Here is a 16,007-nt window from a genome sequence, read left to right as displayed (position 1 = left end):
ATCTGTAAAGCATGCCAAACGGTGAACTTTACCGTTACAACTGCAAGTAACGTGAATTGGGTCCACTACAATGAGAAGAGAGCACTCAAAAGTTCTTGTTCCGCAACACTGACACTGGCTTCATCAGAGAACATCTGGGAAACTTAACGGAGCACTCACCATGTCATACACGTTGAGAATGATTGTCTCGTTTGCCATCACACAGTATTTTCTCCGTTCCAAGTCGATTTTCTGACTGGTCCCTCCACTCCTCCACAGCGAGGAAGGCTTTTCCCCAGGCTAGCGACCTAGCCGCTCTTCCTTTCACTAGCTAAAAAGGTTAGCCAACCAGCTAACATGAGCTAGCTATAGTACTGTCCGTTATTCTGTAAAAAAAACACAACCAACACTATGAACAACAACTAGAAGAGACCCATCGGTTCCCTTCTTCAAAGACGGTCGTTGTAATGGCTCCGTTTTGTTTCCGTAGTTTTATATAAAAGAAAGGCATCCGTGAATGAATTTCAACAGTGAGAATGAATGCCAGTAACGGCTGTAGTAATACGAGGCAGGCAGCAATCTAACTTGGCAAGCCTCCTCCTCGTAGCTGGCTAGCTGTCAACCGGGCTCACTGAACTAGTCAGGAGCTAGCGAATGTTAGCTCTACTTCTATGGACCGCAACAATGCCAGCTAATGTTAGCGACCATCTGATCCGAGAAAAAAATACTCGTCGAAATAATTAACTATACGTTATCTTATTAGTTCAGCAGTATACGTGTAACACAGGTAACGCCACTCGCTTAAAAACTAGTGAAGTCCCTTTAGCGACGAAAAGCAACATTTCTTTTAGTCTTAGCAATTTGTCATAACGGTGGAGGATCCACTTATTGGATGAGAGGCATCCGTGCCGTAGCAACTAGCAAGAGCTGCTGCTGTTATGATTGTGATGTGCTGATGTTGTTGAAGACCCTCGGGGACCAGCGTCACATCGGCCGCAACAAAGGGTTAGGCCAACTTGATAGGTCTTGATCTAGTCTACATTTGCACTAACATCGATCTTGATGGTAAGTCAAACAGGCTTAGTAGCTTTTGCACGGGTTACATGTCCATCTTCCAGATGTTATTCAGCGGGAAGAAAACACTGTAGCCTATCCCCACAAATTATGCAATACGCCTACATTTGCAAGGAATTTATTGTGGAACTGTCACAGTTCATTGCAGTAGTTTTTTAGAAAACCAACATAGCCTAACTCAATACAGTTGCAATAAAAGTAGCCTAGGTCTAAGAAAAACACAATGTAATAATTAAATGATTAAGCATTTAGGCCTGTTAACATGTTTTAATTAATATTAGGCCTAGCCTACAATGATTGCCCAAGGCATTAATTCAGAACAGCATTAACTTATACACCAATACTTTGCTCTTAACCTACTTTAAATTTCAAACAAGGGCAAAACAACAAGAAAAGAAAGATACGTTTTATCAGAATTTTTCATCTTTTCATGTCTACTTTTACATGCCTCCTTCATACTTAGCCTATTATTGATCGACTCACCCCAATCCACCTCCCTTCCCCCAACCCACTATTCATATTACCCACTTAATAGAAAGAATATAGGCCTATAATTCCATTGACTAAAAACCTCAAAACCTTAATAAGACAATTATTAAGACGCATGCTGATCTGCATATAGCCTATGAGGCCTAGTTCCTACAGCACACCTAGGCTACATCATATAACTAGGCTACCAACATTTGGGTTAAATAGAATAGAACAGAATTTCTGTCATCAATTACATTTTTCCACATTGGCATATGTGAACATATCTATACAGCCTAAAGCCTTTCTAGTGAGAGCACTGCAGGTGATTCACAATACAACGGCACATCTGCTCTTTATCCAGCCAAAGAAAACACATGTTACTTATTGCTAATAGGCCTACTACATTAATATGATCCTCTCCCCTCTCACCCACTGCGGTCCTCTGATGTACTTATATGTCGGCTTTCCATCAACAAGAGGTCACAGCCAAGACTTATTTTCTTCAGTGATTCTGATTGGTGGAATGATTTACTATGCTCTTTGTTCTAGTCATCAAAAAGCATTTGAAGACTACAGACTTCCCTTCACAAAAAGTGTTCAAAGAGTACCGACTTTCGTTCACCTGGTTGCTCATTTAAATCTCCTTGGACCCTACAAAGCCTGTGTTGGAGGGCAAACAGTTGTTACATTTCAATTTGATACGTTAGAGGGAAAGAAACCAAAAATGTATGATTGAATCATGCCTTCCATAGGTCCAGACTCCATAGGTCTGGAAGGTGAAGGTGGCTTACAGACTGAAGACGCTGAGTAAGGACATCTGTATTCTGGGGAAAAAACAGATTGACATTATTTATATCTTTCAGGGAAGTTACAAAATGAAATTTAACTGCAGCACAGTATACTGTGAAAAACAATTAACTGGTCTTGTCGAATAGGCATTTGCTGCCACCTAGCGGTTATCAATGTAAACTGAGAAGTTAGGTTAGGTGTTTTTTCTTTAGCTGTCTGCAGGTTTTACACAGAAATTCAAGTGTGTTTTCTATTATCTGTTAATTTAAACTGTCTATGGACTTGAGACAAGACTCAATTACATCTAGGTTGCCAAGTCAACTAAGTTTTACACACGTCTGACACGCTGGCACTTCATTTGATCACATGCATAGGCAGGTCTTGGCCTCGCTGTCATATTAGGGCAAACATACAAACATTTAACATTTACGTATGTGAAACAAGTAAACATTTACACAGTCATACATAGTTATGACGTTTGATACGCACAGTTAGATTCAAGAGATTTGAAATTACACTCTCCAAGAGCTGAAACGAGTGACAGCAAAACATGATTAAAAAAAACAAAAAAAAAAAATGAAAAGAACCACGCTGTCCATCTACGTATTATCTAGTCATTAGGTTGAAGCAAGCAGTGAAGCAGCCATAGGTACCGCTATCATGATTGGAACCAAAGCCATGTAGGGGGTTCTGTTCTCTACTACAGCGCTGAATCGCACGAACACACAAATGAGGGGGCGTGTTTGACCGTCACACGCAAGTTCTGAGCGCGCAGTGTCTCTCCTCTACGGAGCCCAGAGTTTGAATCAGGAATAGATAGTCATGTCAGCGAGCGGGTGTGATCAGGGAGCTGGGGCACAGAATGGAGCCCACAGTAGCAAAGGGGTCCCCGCTCCGAGTGTTGGCAACAGAGTCACTGTGGTGCTCGGTGCTCAGTGGGGCGATGAGGGAAAAGGAAAGGTGGTGGATTTACTGGCTCAGGACGCGGACATTGTCTGTAGATGTCAGGTAATGTTACCAAGCCATTCACTGCCACCATATCGTGCTAACTTAACTCATGTGTGTACATCGCTAACGTGATTTGGTAGATTAGATTACACTGTTCATTATGATTTATCCGTTTTATTTAGCCTACTTACACTGTTAGGAAATGAGCAATCCTTTCAATTGTTATAGGGTAATGCTAACTCATTAGGGTAACGTTAAGGGATTTTGTGCACAGGCAGAAGTTAAAAGCTAGCAAACTCAGGAAAGGGCTAAAATGGCTAACTCTTCAGTACGACAGCTATGATAAGTAATGCAAACCTGCAAAGTGCAATGTTGCGGTAGATAGCAGGTGTAATGTTATTTCAGGGATTACTTAAAAGCTGGACATGTTGAATATCTTGCTTTATGCTGTTGCTTACCCTCAGCTGCAGGCGTCTGGTAGCTACAGTATCAGTTAGCTGCACTTGCTAATTGCAATATGCATGCTTCTATATGGTAGTATTGTGTAGTATCAGCCTTGGTGTCATACCGACTACTAAAGGAATAAGCACAATAAAATGGCGGGTTTTGCAGATGTTTGCCTCGTGAACTTGAGAAGCATCCCAACAAGTTTGTCAGTTCATTGGCGAATAGAAAGAGAATGGCTGTAACGTTGACAATCAGTCGCAACAAATCAATTTCCTCTTGCTAGCAAGCTTCCTAGCTAATGTCACCTTGAATTCGCAGTTTACCCTCATCATGCTAGTGTTGAAACAAGATTGTGAAGCATACATGCTTTGATCAAACGTATGTACATTCATTGCATGGTAGGTGATGTCGCAAAAATGTATTGGTATCAAATGTAAGGCCTATAAAAAGCTTAACTCGTGAGCTAACATGAGCTAACGTCAGCTAGGAACCCCAGCAGTGTAGCAACACACTTGTATCAAGGCATGCTAATCAATCATGCTCAGATTGTATCCTTGTTATTCTTTTAGGAGAGGTTGATGCCTTTTAATGTGTTACTGAAACCACAGGTGATACATATTGGTCAGTTAGAGATCATATGATTAGCTGAATGGACGGTTGACTGGACTCCTGGTCAGTCTAGTGACACTTTCATGAATAAGTTAATTCTCTTGCAAACTACTATTAGGATCGGGTGGTGAAGAATCTAGTATTATACAGGAGACCTTTGATACTATTCAGCCTCATAACTCCTCTGGGAGCATCATTCTCTCCCTCTCTCTCACTCACTCTTACTTACACACACACACACACACACACACACACACACACACACACTACTCATCTCTCATCTCGTACTTGCTCGCACACACAAGCACATTCTCTCTCTCTCTCTCTCTTTCTCTCTCTCTCTCTCTCTCTCTCACACGCACACACACACGTGTAACTCCACCATTAGTGTGGTCATTGAAAGTAAATGGGCATTCATAGTTCAAGCCCCACCACCCAAACAGGTGCACAGCTGCTTATGGGTCCACCCCGCCCCGCCCTCTAGCCTATGTTACTATATTCTACTATACGCTGTGTGACTCTCCCCCCTGTTAGAGATGGTATGGCTATGCATATGTAAAAATAAACCACTTAAAGCCTCAGGGCACCCTCCTGTGTAAGTTTGTGTTAGAGAGAAAGGGAGAGGGAGAGAGCTGAAGAGAGAAGGAGAGAGAGGAGCAGAGTGAGTGAAAGCAGATAGTGGCATCTTTTTATAAAATGAGCTGTCCCAGCAAGTGGTGCTTGATTGGCTTTCCTTATTTGTCACTTAGGCTGACTATTGAAGCAGAGGCCGTTTCAGAGCTCAGGCAAGCTGTGTCAAAGTTCCCACTTGGTCTGGTCTGTTCAAGACGAATTGCCACTGCAAACAGCTTTTAGTGGTGTGAACTGGGATCTTAAGCCTTCATTAAATAAAAGTATGCTGTGATTCATAGATTTGCCCGTTGTACTTGAATGGCAGCATTTCTTTCTTTTTTTTAATCGAAAGCTTTCTGGGGAAGTCCTTTGCAGTCTGTCTTGAATACTTGCATAATACTTATTTACTTACTTACTTACTTTGTGGTAAATGATTACAGACAGAACTAGGCTACTTTTCAGGCTAGGCTGCTTTACAGGCATTTTCTTTCCTTCTTTCTTTCCTTCTTTCTCACGTATTGTAATGTTCATATTCTGTAAATCACTTTGGCCAAAAGTGTATGCTAAGAAGTAACCATAACCATAACAATCACAGGCTATTTCGATGTGTGAAATGAACCATTTCTGAAAAACCTACCCAGAGTTAGAATTTCACCACCCAAACCTGCTGGGCCACCACCTCCAAGGCAACAGTTGTTTCCAACCATACCCTGCTCCATGTCAGCGTCTTTTTGCCAAAGGCATGCAGTAGTTGACATATTGTCGAGGACTGAGAAGCATTCATGAGATAAGCTAATACTAATACTGCTGAGGAACAGATACTATCAGCCTTGGCCTTGGTCTTTGTTTCAGATATCATCTGATATAACAGGTCAAATAGAACAGGGCATCTTGACCAGGAGCCTCGCCAGTTGTATGCTGACTGTCACTTTAACTGCCAATGGCAATCACTAGGCCTCTTCACCTAGCCTCTGGTGTGCTTAGTTAAAGAAAAGCTCTGTTTGAGTTGAGTTTGAATTGCTGCAGCCAACAGCTAGAGCAGCCAGGCAGCTACGGTGCTACACTCTGTGGTTGTTCCTGACGGTACTCCTCGAGAAATAAAGATGGCCATGTGTGTGAAAAAACTGCCTAGTGTGTGCCCCCTTCGCAAATGGAAACATTTGTTTTGTACTGTACGTTGTGATCCGCTTTTTCCATATTCGTAAGCTTGAAGTGAATGTAAGTAAGGGATGATGTATAGAACAGAAGGAAATGAGTTGAACCGGACCCCGAAGCAAAGCAGAGGTTTATATAATAAACATAAAAGGTTTTATTTAGGCCAGGGTTTGCTTGCGCGCAGTAGGACGGCATGGTGAGAGAACGTAAAGGGTTCAGAAGAGGCTACTGCCTTTTGTTTTTTTAACCCGCGTTTATAGTTTGCATTTTCTGTCCACTGAGTGTGAGGTTTTCACATGGAGCTACACACATCAGCTCACGTGGAGATACACTCATCAGTTCACATGAGTAGAGTACACTCATCAGTTCAAAGCAAGCAAGCAAGCAAAAATAAATGAGTTAAAAGGATATCCAGTAGGGCTGAACGATATATTGCATTTGCGATAATATCGCGATATGATGAAGTGCAATTTTCTAACGCATAGGCTGCGATTACCTTATGCGATTACCCTCTGGTCACGTGACATGAGAGCGTAAAGTAGCACATTTTTTAAACAGTCTATCAGAGAGTGAACTCGGCAAGCTGCTCGATAGAACCATTTAACCAACATTTTTAAGAGTGCGACTGAAACAAATTCTAGGTTAGCCTACACTGGTGCACCTGCGCTGCTCGGGTGAAAGCATGAATGTCTTTCGCAAGTTTTCATTGTAGACTATGCGTGCAAATTCACCAAACGGTATAGATTCAAACCCCTCTCCTTGGCCCGCTTTCTCTCCCTCTCCCTCCCTCCCTCTCTCTCTCTGTCGTGCGCGCTCAATGGACACCCGCCCCGCGACATGCACATTCAATCCAAATAAAACATTCACAATCGTGAAAGCCATGACGCATAGAAGACGATTAGCTAAATTATATGTAAAATCCGGTTAGCATCATTATTAGCATACTGCAGACATCTAAAACTCTTGCGTTCAAATTGACTGATCATCTCAATACAGATGTTTTCCAACTTCAAGACTCAAAAGGGCTTATCCCAAGGAGAAAAAAGTATGTATCTATCTACCTTGAAACAGACGTGGGGAAACTGCAAACAGTAGACTATGATAAGATAGCCAACTATGCTACTTTGTTTACAATATTTTGAGGCTTCAACCAGACAGCTGAATTAAAGAGACGGAGTTGGAATAGTCAGTGCAGTGTGCTGTGCAGCCATGAATATCAGGAATTTCTGTATGCAGAACATATCACGTTCATTAAAGTGAATTATCTGAAAAACTGTGTAATAATATTTAGGCTATTATATTTTCATATTTTTGCAATCTGCACTTTTGTTTGTGTGACTTGTTACTGACTTTCATTTTAATCTTTACACCAGGCTTCCTTGTACTAGTAGTCTACTTTATGTTCTGATATGTAGGCCTACAAGGTTGAAAGTTCAAAATATAGGCCTAGCCTACTATTGTGATTGAAGTAGCTAGTTAAAAAAAATGTCATCCATCAATTCATGCATCACCTGTCATCATAACAGAGGTATGACTTCCAGGAAATAAGAGTTTATTTTTAATCTAATATAGCCTATTGCCCATGGTATATGATTTACTGCTTGTTTTTGTTCGCAAGACAAACACCTTAAAAAATAATGCCATATCGCATCGCAATCGCAATATTGGCAAGAAAAATCGCAATTAGATTATTTTCCATAATCGTTCAGCCCTAATATCCAGGATTTCCTTTTGTAGCGACAGGTTGGCAGGTTATTGTGGCAGCTTATGAGAAATGTGTCACTGTCGCTCCAGTGGCACAGCATTGGCTGGCACCACACCAATGTCATGGTTCAATAATGGACTACCAGAAAGTGTTGGTGCTCATGCAGATACAGTGGTAACTTACTGTAGATTGCTTTGAGTATTTGCTTAATGGGTAGATGAACTCAAGCATTAGTTACATGACTGCTCCAACAAGCAATCACATCCCATTTGTTTCTTCATACTGGTGTGCAGACGGAAACTGGCAACTATAAGCACCTGTACTTCTGGTTGAGCCAAAATGGGTCACCCAAGGACAGAACTGGCTAGCCGCTTTTTCATCTTGGGTTCGTAATGTGGCATGTCACCCCCAGCCCACACACCACCACCCACCTACACACACACAGCTGGTGATAATGCGATATGTCAGGGGGAATAAAGTCCCCCCCCACCCCACCCTGTGTCTCCCGTGCCCCAACACCACACTTCCCTGCCGGTGGAACTCTGCACCCTGCTGGGTTCTATGCCCGCGGGCCAGCTTCTGTCAGTGGGGGCCCTGGAACATGGGAGCTAGTCCAAGAGCGCCTGTCATTCCTAATACGCACGCACAGTCACGCGGGCTGGCAGGCAGGACTTCAGTCAGACTTGAAAAAATGTTCCAGGTTATTGTTGGGAATAACGTCTGTCCGGCAGTGCTGGTTATAACTATGTCATAGTGCGTCATACTCAGCTTCCTCTGTGGTGTGTGTGTGGGTGTGGGGGTGTGTGGGGGGGGAGAGGGGAGAGAGATTAGCTGCTCAGTGCTTGTGGTTTACCATGTGTTCAGGGCATCATCACAAGCAAGTCATCTGCTTCTAAAGGCCTGTATCTGTTTGGCTTACATTCACACTATAACATTGTCCATTAAAAACAAAAAGAGATTGTGGAGTCTTTGAGTCCTTAATATCTTCATAGTCATGTATCTGGAGAACTCAAATATTGGCACATTAAATGAAATAGTTTATTTAAAGACTAATGATTGATAACAAATGAGTACAAAAAAAGTGTATAATACCCTCAATGTCACTGTTTTTGCACTTCTTTTTCCCAAATGCAGGGCCTCAAGTTGTACAAAGTTTTTTTTTACTTTTCAAGATATAGGCTATAAAGCTATGGAAATATCCAGGGATGAGAAAAAGATATGAAGATATGCTTTTTGAGCAGATATATTTTACAGGCCTTGGTTTTGAGACCCATTGACCTTCTCTCTGGAGGACTCTCTTGAGAGGGTCTCAAATTGGCCCGCCATCCCACACCTCTTCAAAGCCTTCCATGGCAGTTCTGTATCAGTTTGTGCGATGTTAGCTTTTTCTTGACCTGCCTGTCACCCTGGGGCAAGTCGTATTTTTTGGCCCCTCCATGTGCTGCAGCCTTATGACCCTTTGGGTGTTACCCACAACCCCTTCACCCATCCCCAACACCCACCACGCATGTCCCTTTAACTGGACATGTCTTGAAGGCCGCGTGTGTGTGTGTGTGTGCTTGCGTCATAAACACAGCCAATAAAGCGAGGAATCCATAGTGGGGCCACACTCACCCCCCGCCCCACCTCACCTCACCTCCCGGCCCCATCCTTCTGTCCCTGAATAGCTCCATAGCAGCGCCTCCTGAAGCACTAGGACCCAGGGGAGCAGGAATTAGCCAAGAGTCCTTTGACGGTGTTTGTAGGCTGTGTTTCAGATGCAGTCAGTATGGGGGGAACTGTTGATTGACGGGACATCTCGATTACCAACAAGCGTATGATCTACTCAGACCCAAAGGCAAAGCACACTCTCAAATCACGTGTTGTGTGGTGTGTCAGTGCAGTAGCAGACCCTGTTTTTTGGTCAAGGCCTCCAATAAGGCTCACTCCTCCTGGAGCGTAGTTAACCTGTGTAAATTCTGTTCTTTTACTTTACGGTACATAACAGTGGTTATGCATCTGATTCTGAGTATATTATACACATATCTAGTTCACTTATATAGTAGCTATGCTTTTCCTCAATTATGAAAATTGAATTCATTTGCTCACTAATAACTTTACGCCTATGTTGGTCATTTTAGTCTGTAACATTCACTTTTCTTTATTCTTGATATGCCAGTGGCCACAAGCCTGCCTGCTTTGGTCAGTGTTGACTGTGTGTTTGGTGGTTGGCTGAGTGATGCCTCTTCAGATATTTGGAGCTAGGGTCTTGTTTAACCTCGACACTTGAAATTAAGAAGCTGTTGATGGTTTAACATGTCGCCTCATTGTTCTGTGTTTCCAAGGAGATGAAAGGTGCCATGTGTACACACACACACACACCTCTCCATGTTCTATTTGTCCAGGCCTCAATTTCTGCCCACTTTTTTTCATTCTGTTGTCAATAGAAACAGAAAACTAGGTCCGAACTTGCACTTAAACACATAACAGTAACACATAACTTCTCCTCGCCCTCCTCTCTCAGCTTCCTCTTCCTCCTCCTCCTCCTGATCTTCCTCCTCCCTGCTCAGCTCTGCTCTGTTCTGTTCTGTTCTGCTCTGTTCTGTCCTGTGTTGTTGACGTTTGTGCTCTCCCAGTTCACAGGTGTGGTAAAAGTGTTGGAGTTCCTGCTTGGTTATATTTAGTGCGGAGCCCAAACTCATAAAGATGTCTCTTTGCCGTGGCCCCCAGCAGGCCCGCCATCACTCACCAGGAGCTCACTGAGAGCTCGAAGCCAGCACTGAGCTCCCTCCTTTTACATTTACATTTAGTCCAAAGCATCTTGCATTTGGGTCATTCCGTGTCAAATCAGATAAGATTGTTGCTGCACCGTCTCAGATTTTGTTAAAACTTTGTGTATATCATCAATGGGTCCTAAAACCAAGGCCTGTGAAATATTTCTGTGGAAATCATCTGTCTTCATATCTTTTTTAGACCTTGAAATTCTTTCATTTTTACAGCTTGAAAAACACATGCCATGTCTGGGCATTAATATCTTGACAAACATGTTCCCTAGCCTCCCCAAATTTTCTAGGGTGGAAGATCAACTCATAATAAGCATGTGTAAACAGTTTAAAGTCTGTACTAAATGTCTCTTGACTCTCGAAAGGGCCCTCAATTTTGGAAAAACGTGCATTAAGTGTGATATTTAGGGTATTAAAAAAACTGTTTATCTTTTTCACTTGGTATCAGTCACTATTTCCTCTTCAAATACGGCAGTTAATTAATGTTTTCCCACAATTTGAAGTCTCCACGACAAATAACCATGACAATAATAACAATAAAACAAGGCATGTTTGTATTTTGTGTCATTTTCATGTAACTGAAATGCTATGTGGGGTAGGTAGTAGGATCATGAAAATCTATGTGGAAATAGAAAAGTATATGGACATGTAGTGTGTAAAGTTCTAATATTGCATCCAAGCCCCGTTCACAGAATAAATGCATGTAGTTACAGGTGTTTTGGTAACACCAGAATAAACATTTACAATAAAAAAAGGGAAGTTTGGCACCCCCCTCTGGCGAAACAGTAGCATTTTGCTACTTTTACAAGGCATTAACTCCGGTAGCTATTTGAATGGAATGGAAAGGCTATATTTTACTTCTCATATTCAAAAAGAAGCAGAAATTCCTAATACCTTGAAATTAAAAAGGATGCCAAATCCACCAAATTATGTACTTGAAATTATGTTTTAACCATTAATCTAAAATAGGCCTTTCATTAGTTGGTGGCTGTGAAGTTCTCAAAGGCCATCTGAATATCTTCATACGTACTGCCGTCCTGTCCTGGTAGTGGCTGGGGCTGGCACAGCACACAGCACATGAATGGCAGCTGGTCCACTGGGGTGCAGGAATTTGACCTTGTAGTCCTCCAGCTCCTCTGACTTCTCCAAGGCATACCCTACCCACCATTTTCCAGACACATATTGCCCTACCTGCACATCATGCTGCGGTGCCTGAGTGGCATTCTGAACAGTGTAAGATGTATGAAGATATTCAAATGGCCTTTGAGAACTTCACAGCCACCAACCAATGAAAGGCCTATTTTAGATTAATCGTTAAAACATAATTTCAAGTACATAATTCGGTGTATTTGGTATCCTTTTCAATTTCAAGGTATTAGGAATTTCTGCTTCTTTTTGAATACGAGAAGTAAAATATAGCCTTTCCATTCCATTCAAATAGCTACCGGAGTTAATGCCTTGTAAAAGTAGCAAAATGCTACTGTTTCGCCAGAGGGGGGTGCCAAACTTCCCTTTTTTTATTGTAAATGTTTATTCTGGTGTTACCAAAACACCTGTAACTACATGCATTTATTCTGTGAACGGGGCTTGGATGCAATATTAGAACTTTACACACTACATGTCCATATACTTTTCTATTTCCACATAGATTTTCAAGATCCTACTACCTACCCCACAAAGCTTTTCAGCTGCATGAAAATGACACAAAAATACAAACATGCCTTGTTTTATCCTTATTATTGTCAAATTCATTTGATTTGGAGACTTCACATTTTGGGACAACATTAACAAAGGATTATATTTCTATAGAAAAGACTCATTGATGGCAGGTGTGTCCCAATAAAAAAGTTTTGAGACCCTCAATATCACTTTTTTTGCATGTTTTTTCAGAAACTAGGGACTTCTGTACAACCAGTGAGACTGTGGTACAAACATTTAATCATTGAATCTTACTGAGAACATGCTTGTCTTCCATTCTATAAAGTTTAGTCAGGCTAGGAATTATACTTTTTAAGATATGAGTACCTTAACATGGCCTCCAAGATAAGGTCATTTAGAGAGTGTAAAAAGGCAAGGGCAAAAAGACAATGAAAACAACAGAATTGAACAAAAATATTTTACAGATTTTAGTTATGGAACCTAAACATTGTGTATACAAACTTTGAAGAAAATCCGAGTCGGTGCTGCAACCATTTTCCTGGATTTTGTCTGATTTGACACGGAATGACCCATTTGTCAATTATGTTACAAGGGCCATTCTACCCAGAGCAACTCGGGGTTAAGTGCCTTGCTAAAGGGCAAAACGGTGGAAGCCGGGAACTAAACCCACAACTTTTCAGGCTACTGCTTGCTGGTCCAGTTCCTTGGCCACTATACTAGCACCGCCCGCACAACTCGTTCTTTAACACACAATTACGTGTATTTGAAATAACACAACACAGGAATGTCCCGTGAAGTGTGTGCGTGCGTGCGTGCGTGCGTGCGTGCGTGCGTGCGTGTGCGTACGCCTGAGCCGCACGGTCTTTGGTATTATTTGCCCTCAATGGTGCCTTCCAGGCAGCGCTGCCTTCAAGGCACTACTCCCCTCAGTTTAGGGGTAGGATGAGGGTTGAGGGGGTTAGGGTTAGGATTAGGAATAGGGCAAAGGTAGTGCCTTTTAGGCTATGCTGCCTGGCGTGCCTGCCATGCACACACTGAGTTAATACATTTAGTCTATTCTTCATCCTGAGATGGAGATTGTGTATGTTACTCCACTCATATTTTTGTGTGTGCTACTCCACTCATATTTTTCTTGTGTCCTCTCTTCTGTTGCAGGGCGGGAACAACGCGGGCCACACTGTAGTGGTGGACTCGGTCGAGTACGACTTCCACCTCCTGCCCAGCGGAATCATCAACCCAAAGGTCACGGCCTTTATTGGTACGAGTTGGAGCAAGGTCATGACGTACGCATCGGCGCCTCTTGTTTAACAGATCAAGGCCCTCCGGAGGCGTCCTGTCTCCTGCCTGCTGAAAATTGTTGATGAAAAACACAAACGAGATTAGATGCACTAATCTGCCCTAAAGTGGGATTGAAGTATGCGTCAGTCAGTCAGGATAGATCGATGGTGATGTATTAAAATATGTCAGTAGTACCAAACTGAGAGTTAAGGGTATCATGAAGTCCTTACAGGGAGTAACTAACATGCTCCGTTCGTGTACTGTAAAAAAAAAAAGTTTGAGACTGGTCTCATTTTTTCGATCATATTATGCCTGCTGTATTGGCTGGGTAAACCCTGTACTATGCCCATTGATCGCCCCATTGATTTGGCACGTAACTCTTCTTCAGTTACGTGCCCAGTCTAGCCTCCCTGTTAGTCTCTACAGCCAACCCAGATTCAGCTGTCTTCCACTAGTAGCTATTAGTACTTTGACTATTTTTCAGTTGAATTCAATCAACTGCCCTTTCTTTCCAGTCGGGGATTTTAAAAAGCAGAGCTGTATTTAGCTGCTGTTTTTTTCCGTACATGGGGAGTGCTGTCAGCTATCCAGACTACCTCAGCTGAGTGCCGCACACCTAATTGATCTGCACTTGACTTCATTTCCTTAATAGCTCATCCTTTCTGTTGTTGGCACCAGAACAGTAGTCGTGTTTGTTGGGCTGGGCCTCTCTCTTCCAAGTTCCACATGACGCCACCTCAGCACTTTCTGCTGTAGTGCGGAATATGAATTACGCTGATTAAAAAGAATGCTATATCCTCAGACACTAAAACTGCAGCTTGTTCTCATTAAGTAGCAAGCATCAAAGGCCAGCGGTCTAGCCTGCTCTGGTTCCCACTAGAGAATGGCCTCAACAACCCCAGTCCCTCACAATGCTGGGGATTATCCTGCTAATAAAGAAAGGGCAGCAACGCCAGCCTCAGACCATAGACATTCTATCAGTGTAAACAAAGTTCTATCTGGTTGCTTAGTGATGTTAAGTACTCTTACCAGAGAGGGTTGAAGGATCTTTGATCTTGCTGGTCAGAGTGCCTGAAAGGTTCCTAGGATACATAAACCAACTCTGATGAGCATTGTGTTCCGTACTGAAAGTTGAACCTGTTACATTCCCATTGGCTCTCAGCTCCCACATCAGCAGAGCAGTGCTAGATGTGTTGACCAATCCGCCTTCAAACTATACCAAACTATAGAAAATCCATCGCTTTAGCTGTGATCAGAGTAATCTCTGTTGAAGGGTTTTAAGCACTTTAATCAATTTGTATCCTTGTAGTGATGAGCTTACTGTATTGAATGAGTTGAATTTGAATTGGGTGTTGTGGTCCTAATGACATAGTCCTCCTCACACATGTTGGTAATGGGAAGTATGAAAAATTAATGTTATTTCTTTTGTGTGTGAGTGAACCCTTCCCTCTGTTTCTTACAGGTAATGGTGTGGTTATTCACCTTCCAGGCCTCTTTGACGAGGCTGCAAAGAATCAACGCAAAGGAAAAGGTCTGTCTGCCATCTTGTGTGTGTGTGTGTGTGTGTGTGTGTGTGTGTGTGTGTGTGTGTGTGTGTGTGTGTGTGTGTGTGTGTGTGTGTGCATAAGAAATAGTCAGTAAAGATTAGATTTCAACTGTGTCTTTATTGAGAGAGGAGGGAGAGCGAAAGAGTGTGTGTGTGTGTGTGTTGTATTTGTGGATATGAAATAGTAGAAATAAATTACATTTAGATTCGGCTTTACTATTGAGGTGAAAAAGACTTGGTAGAGGTAAGAGAGGAAAGAGTGTTTGTGTTTTTGTGTGTGTGTGCACCTGCACCACACATTTCCTGTGTATTAGCCGCATTGAGTATAAGCCATAGGACAGTGTTTTATGCAAGTTAAAAGAAACAAAACCGTATTAATACCATATTACCTGCCCCCGTGTATTAACCCCATAGCTAAAGCAGTTTTGCTGAATGTATAAGCCATTATGGTTCTGAAATACAAAACAGTTGAGATGTTGTGTGTATTTGCAGGTCTTGAGGGATGGGAGAAGAGGCTGATCATCTCTGACAGAGCACACATTGGTAATATATCTCTCTTTCACTCTCACTCTCTCTCTTTCTCGCTCTCTGTGTGTGTGTGCAAGGTTTCTTCTTTCTACAGCGTCATTGGACACTATTCATCATGTGATCTGACTGCTGTTGAAAGACACACACACACACACACACAAATACACAATTGCACACAGAAAGAGTAAACGCTAGCCATAATTCAACTTGGGTACACACACTTGAACACACACTTTTGAATTCAGCTAAAATTGTATTGCTCTTGTTTTCTGCCATTTGGCAGTTAATGAAATGAGCTTGGGTTGCCTGACATGTGATACTTGGGACCATTGTGCTTGTATGATTGGTTCAGAAGGTTGACTTGTTGGGCACAGTGTGCCTGTATGATTGGTTCAGAAGGTTGACTTGGGACCAGTGTGCCTGTATGATTGGTTCAGAAGGTTGA

General features: G+C 42.3%; 2 protein-coding genes across 2 annotated transcripts in view; one reads left to right on the top strand and one right to left on the bottom strand.

Annotated features, from left to right (window-relative positions):
- The window catches only part of desi2 (desumoylating isopeptidase 2), a 38,650-nt gene extending 37,649 nt beyond the window's left edge, over positions 1–1,001 (bottom strand). The window contains exon 1 of the mRNA XM_062519999.1: positions 160–1,001. Coding sequence (XP_062375983.1) covers positions 160–198 — 39 coding nt within the window. The 5' untranslated portion in view covers positions 199–1,001. The remainder of the gene's footprint in view (positions 1–159) is intronic.
- A 2,075-nt stretch (positions 1,002–3,076) lies between these two features.
- Positions 3,077–16,007, top strand: part of adss2 (adenylosuccinate synthase 2) — a 35,736-nt gene continuing 22,805 nt past the window's right edge. Inside the window, exons 1-4 of the mRNA XM_062519978.1 lie at positions 3,077–3,321; positions 13,366–13,468; positions 14,951–15,019; positions 15,527–15,577. Of these exons, the coding sequence (XP_062375962.1) occupies positions 3,136–3,321; positions 13,366–13,468; positions 14,951–15,019; positions 15,527–15,577 (409 nt within the window). The 5' untranslated portion in view covers positions 3,077–3,135. The remainder of the gene's footprint in view (positions 3,322–13,365; positions 13,469–14,950; positions 15,020–15,526; positions 15,578–16,007) is intronic.

This window comes from Sardina pilchardus, chromosome 18 (assembly GCF_963854185.1).
Source record: "Sardina pilchardus chromosome 18, fSarPil1.1, whole genome shotgun sequence".
Lineage (NCBI taxonomy): Eukaryota > Metazoa > Chordata > Actinopteri > Clupeiformes > Clupeidae > Sardina > Sardina pilchardus.
Note: the sequence above shows the minus strand (reverse complement) of the source record. Positions and strands in the feature narration are given on the sequence as shown.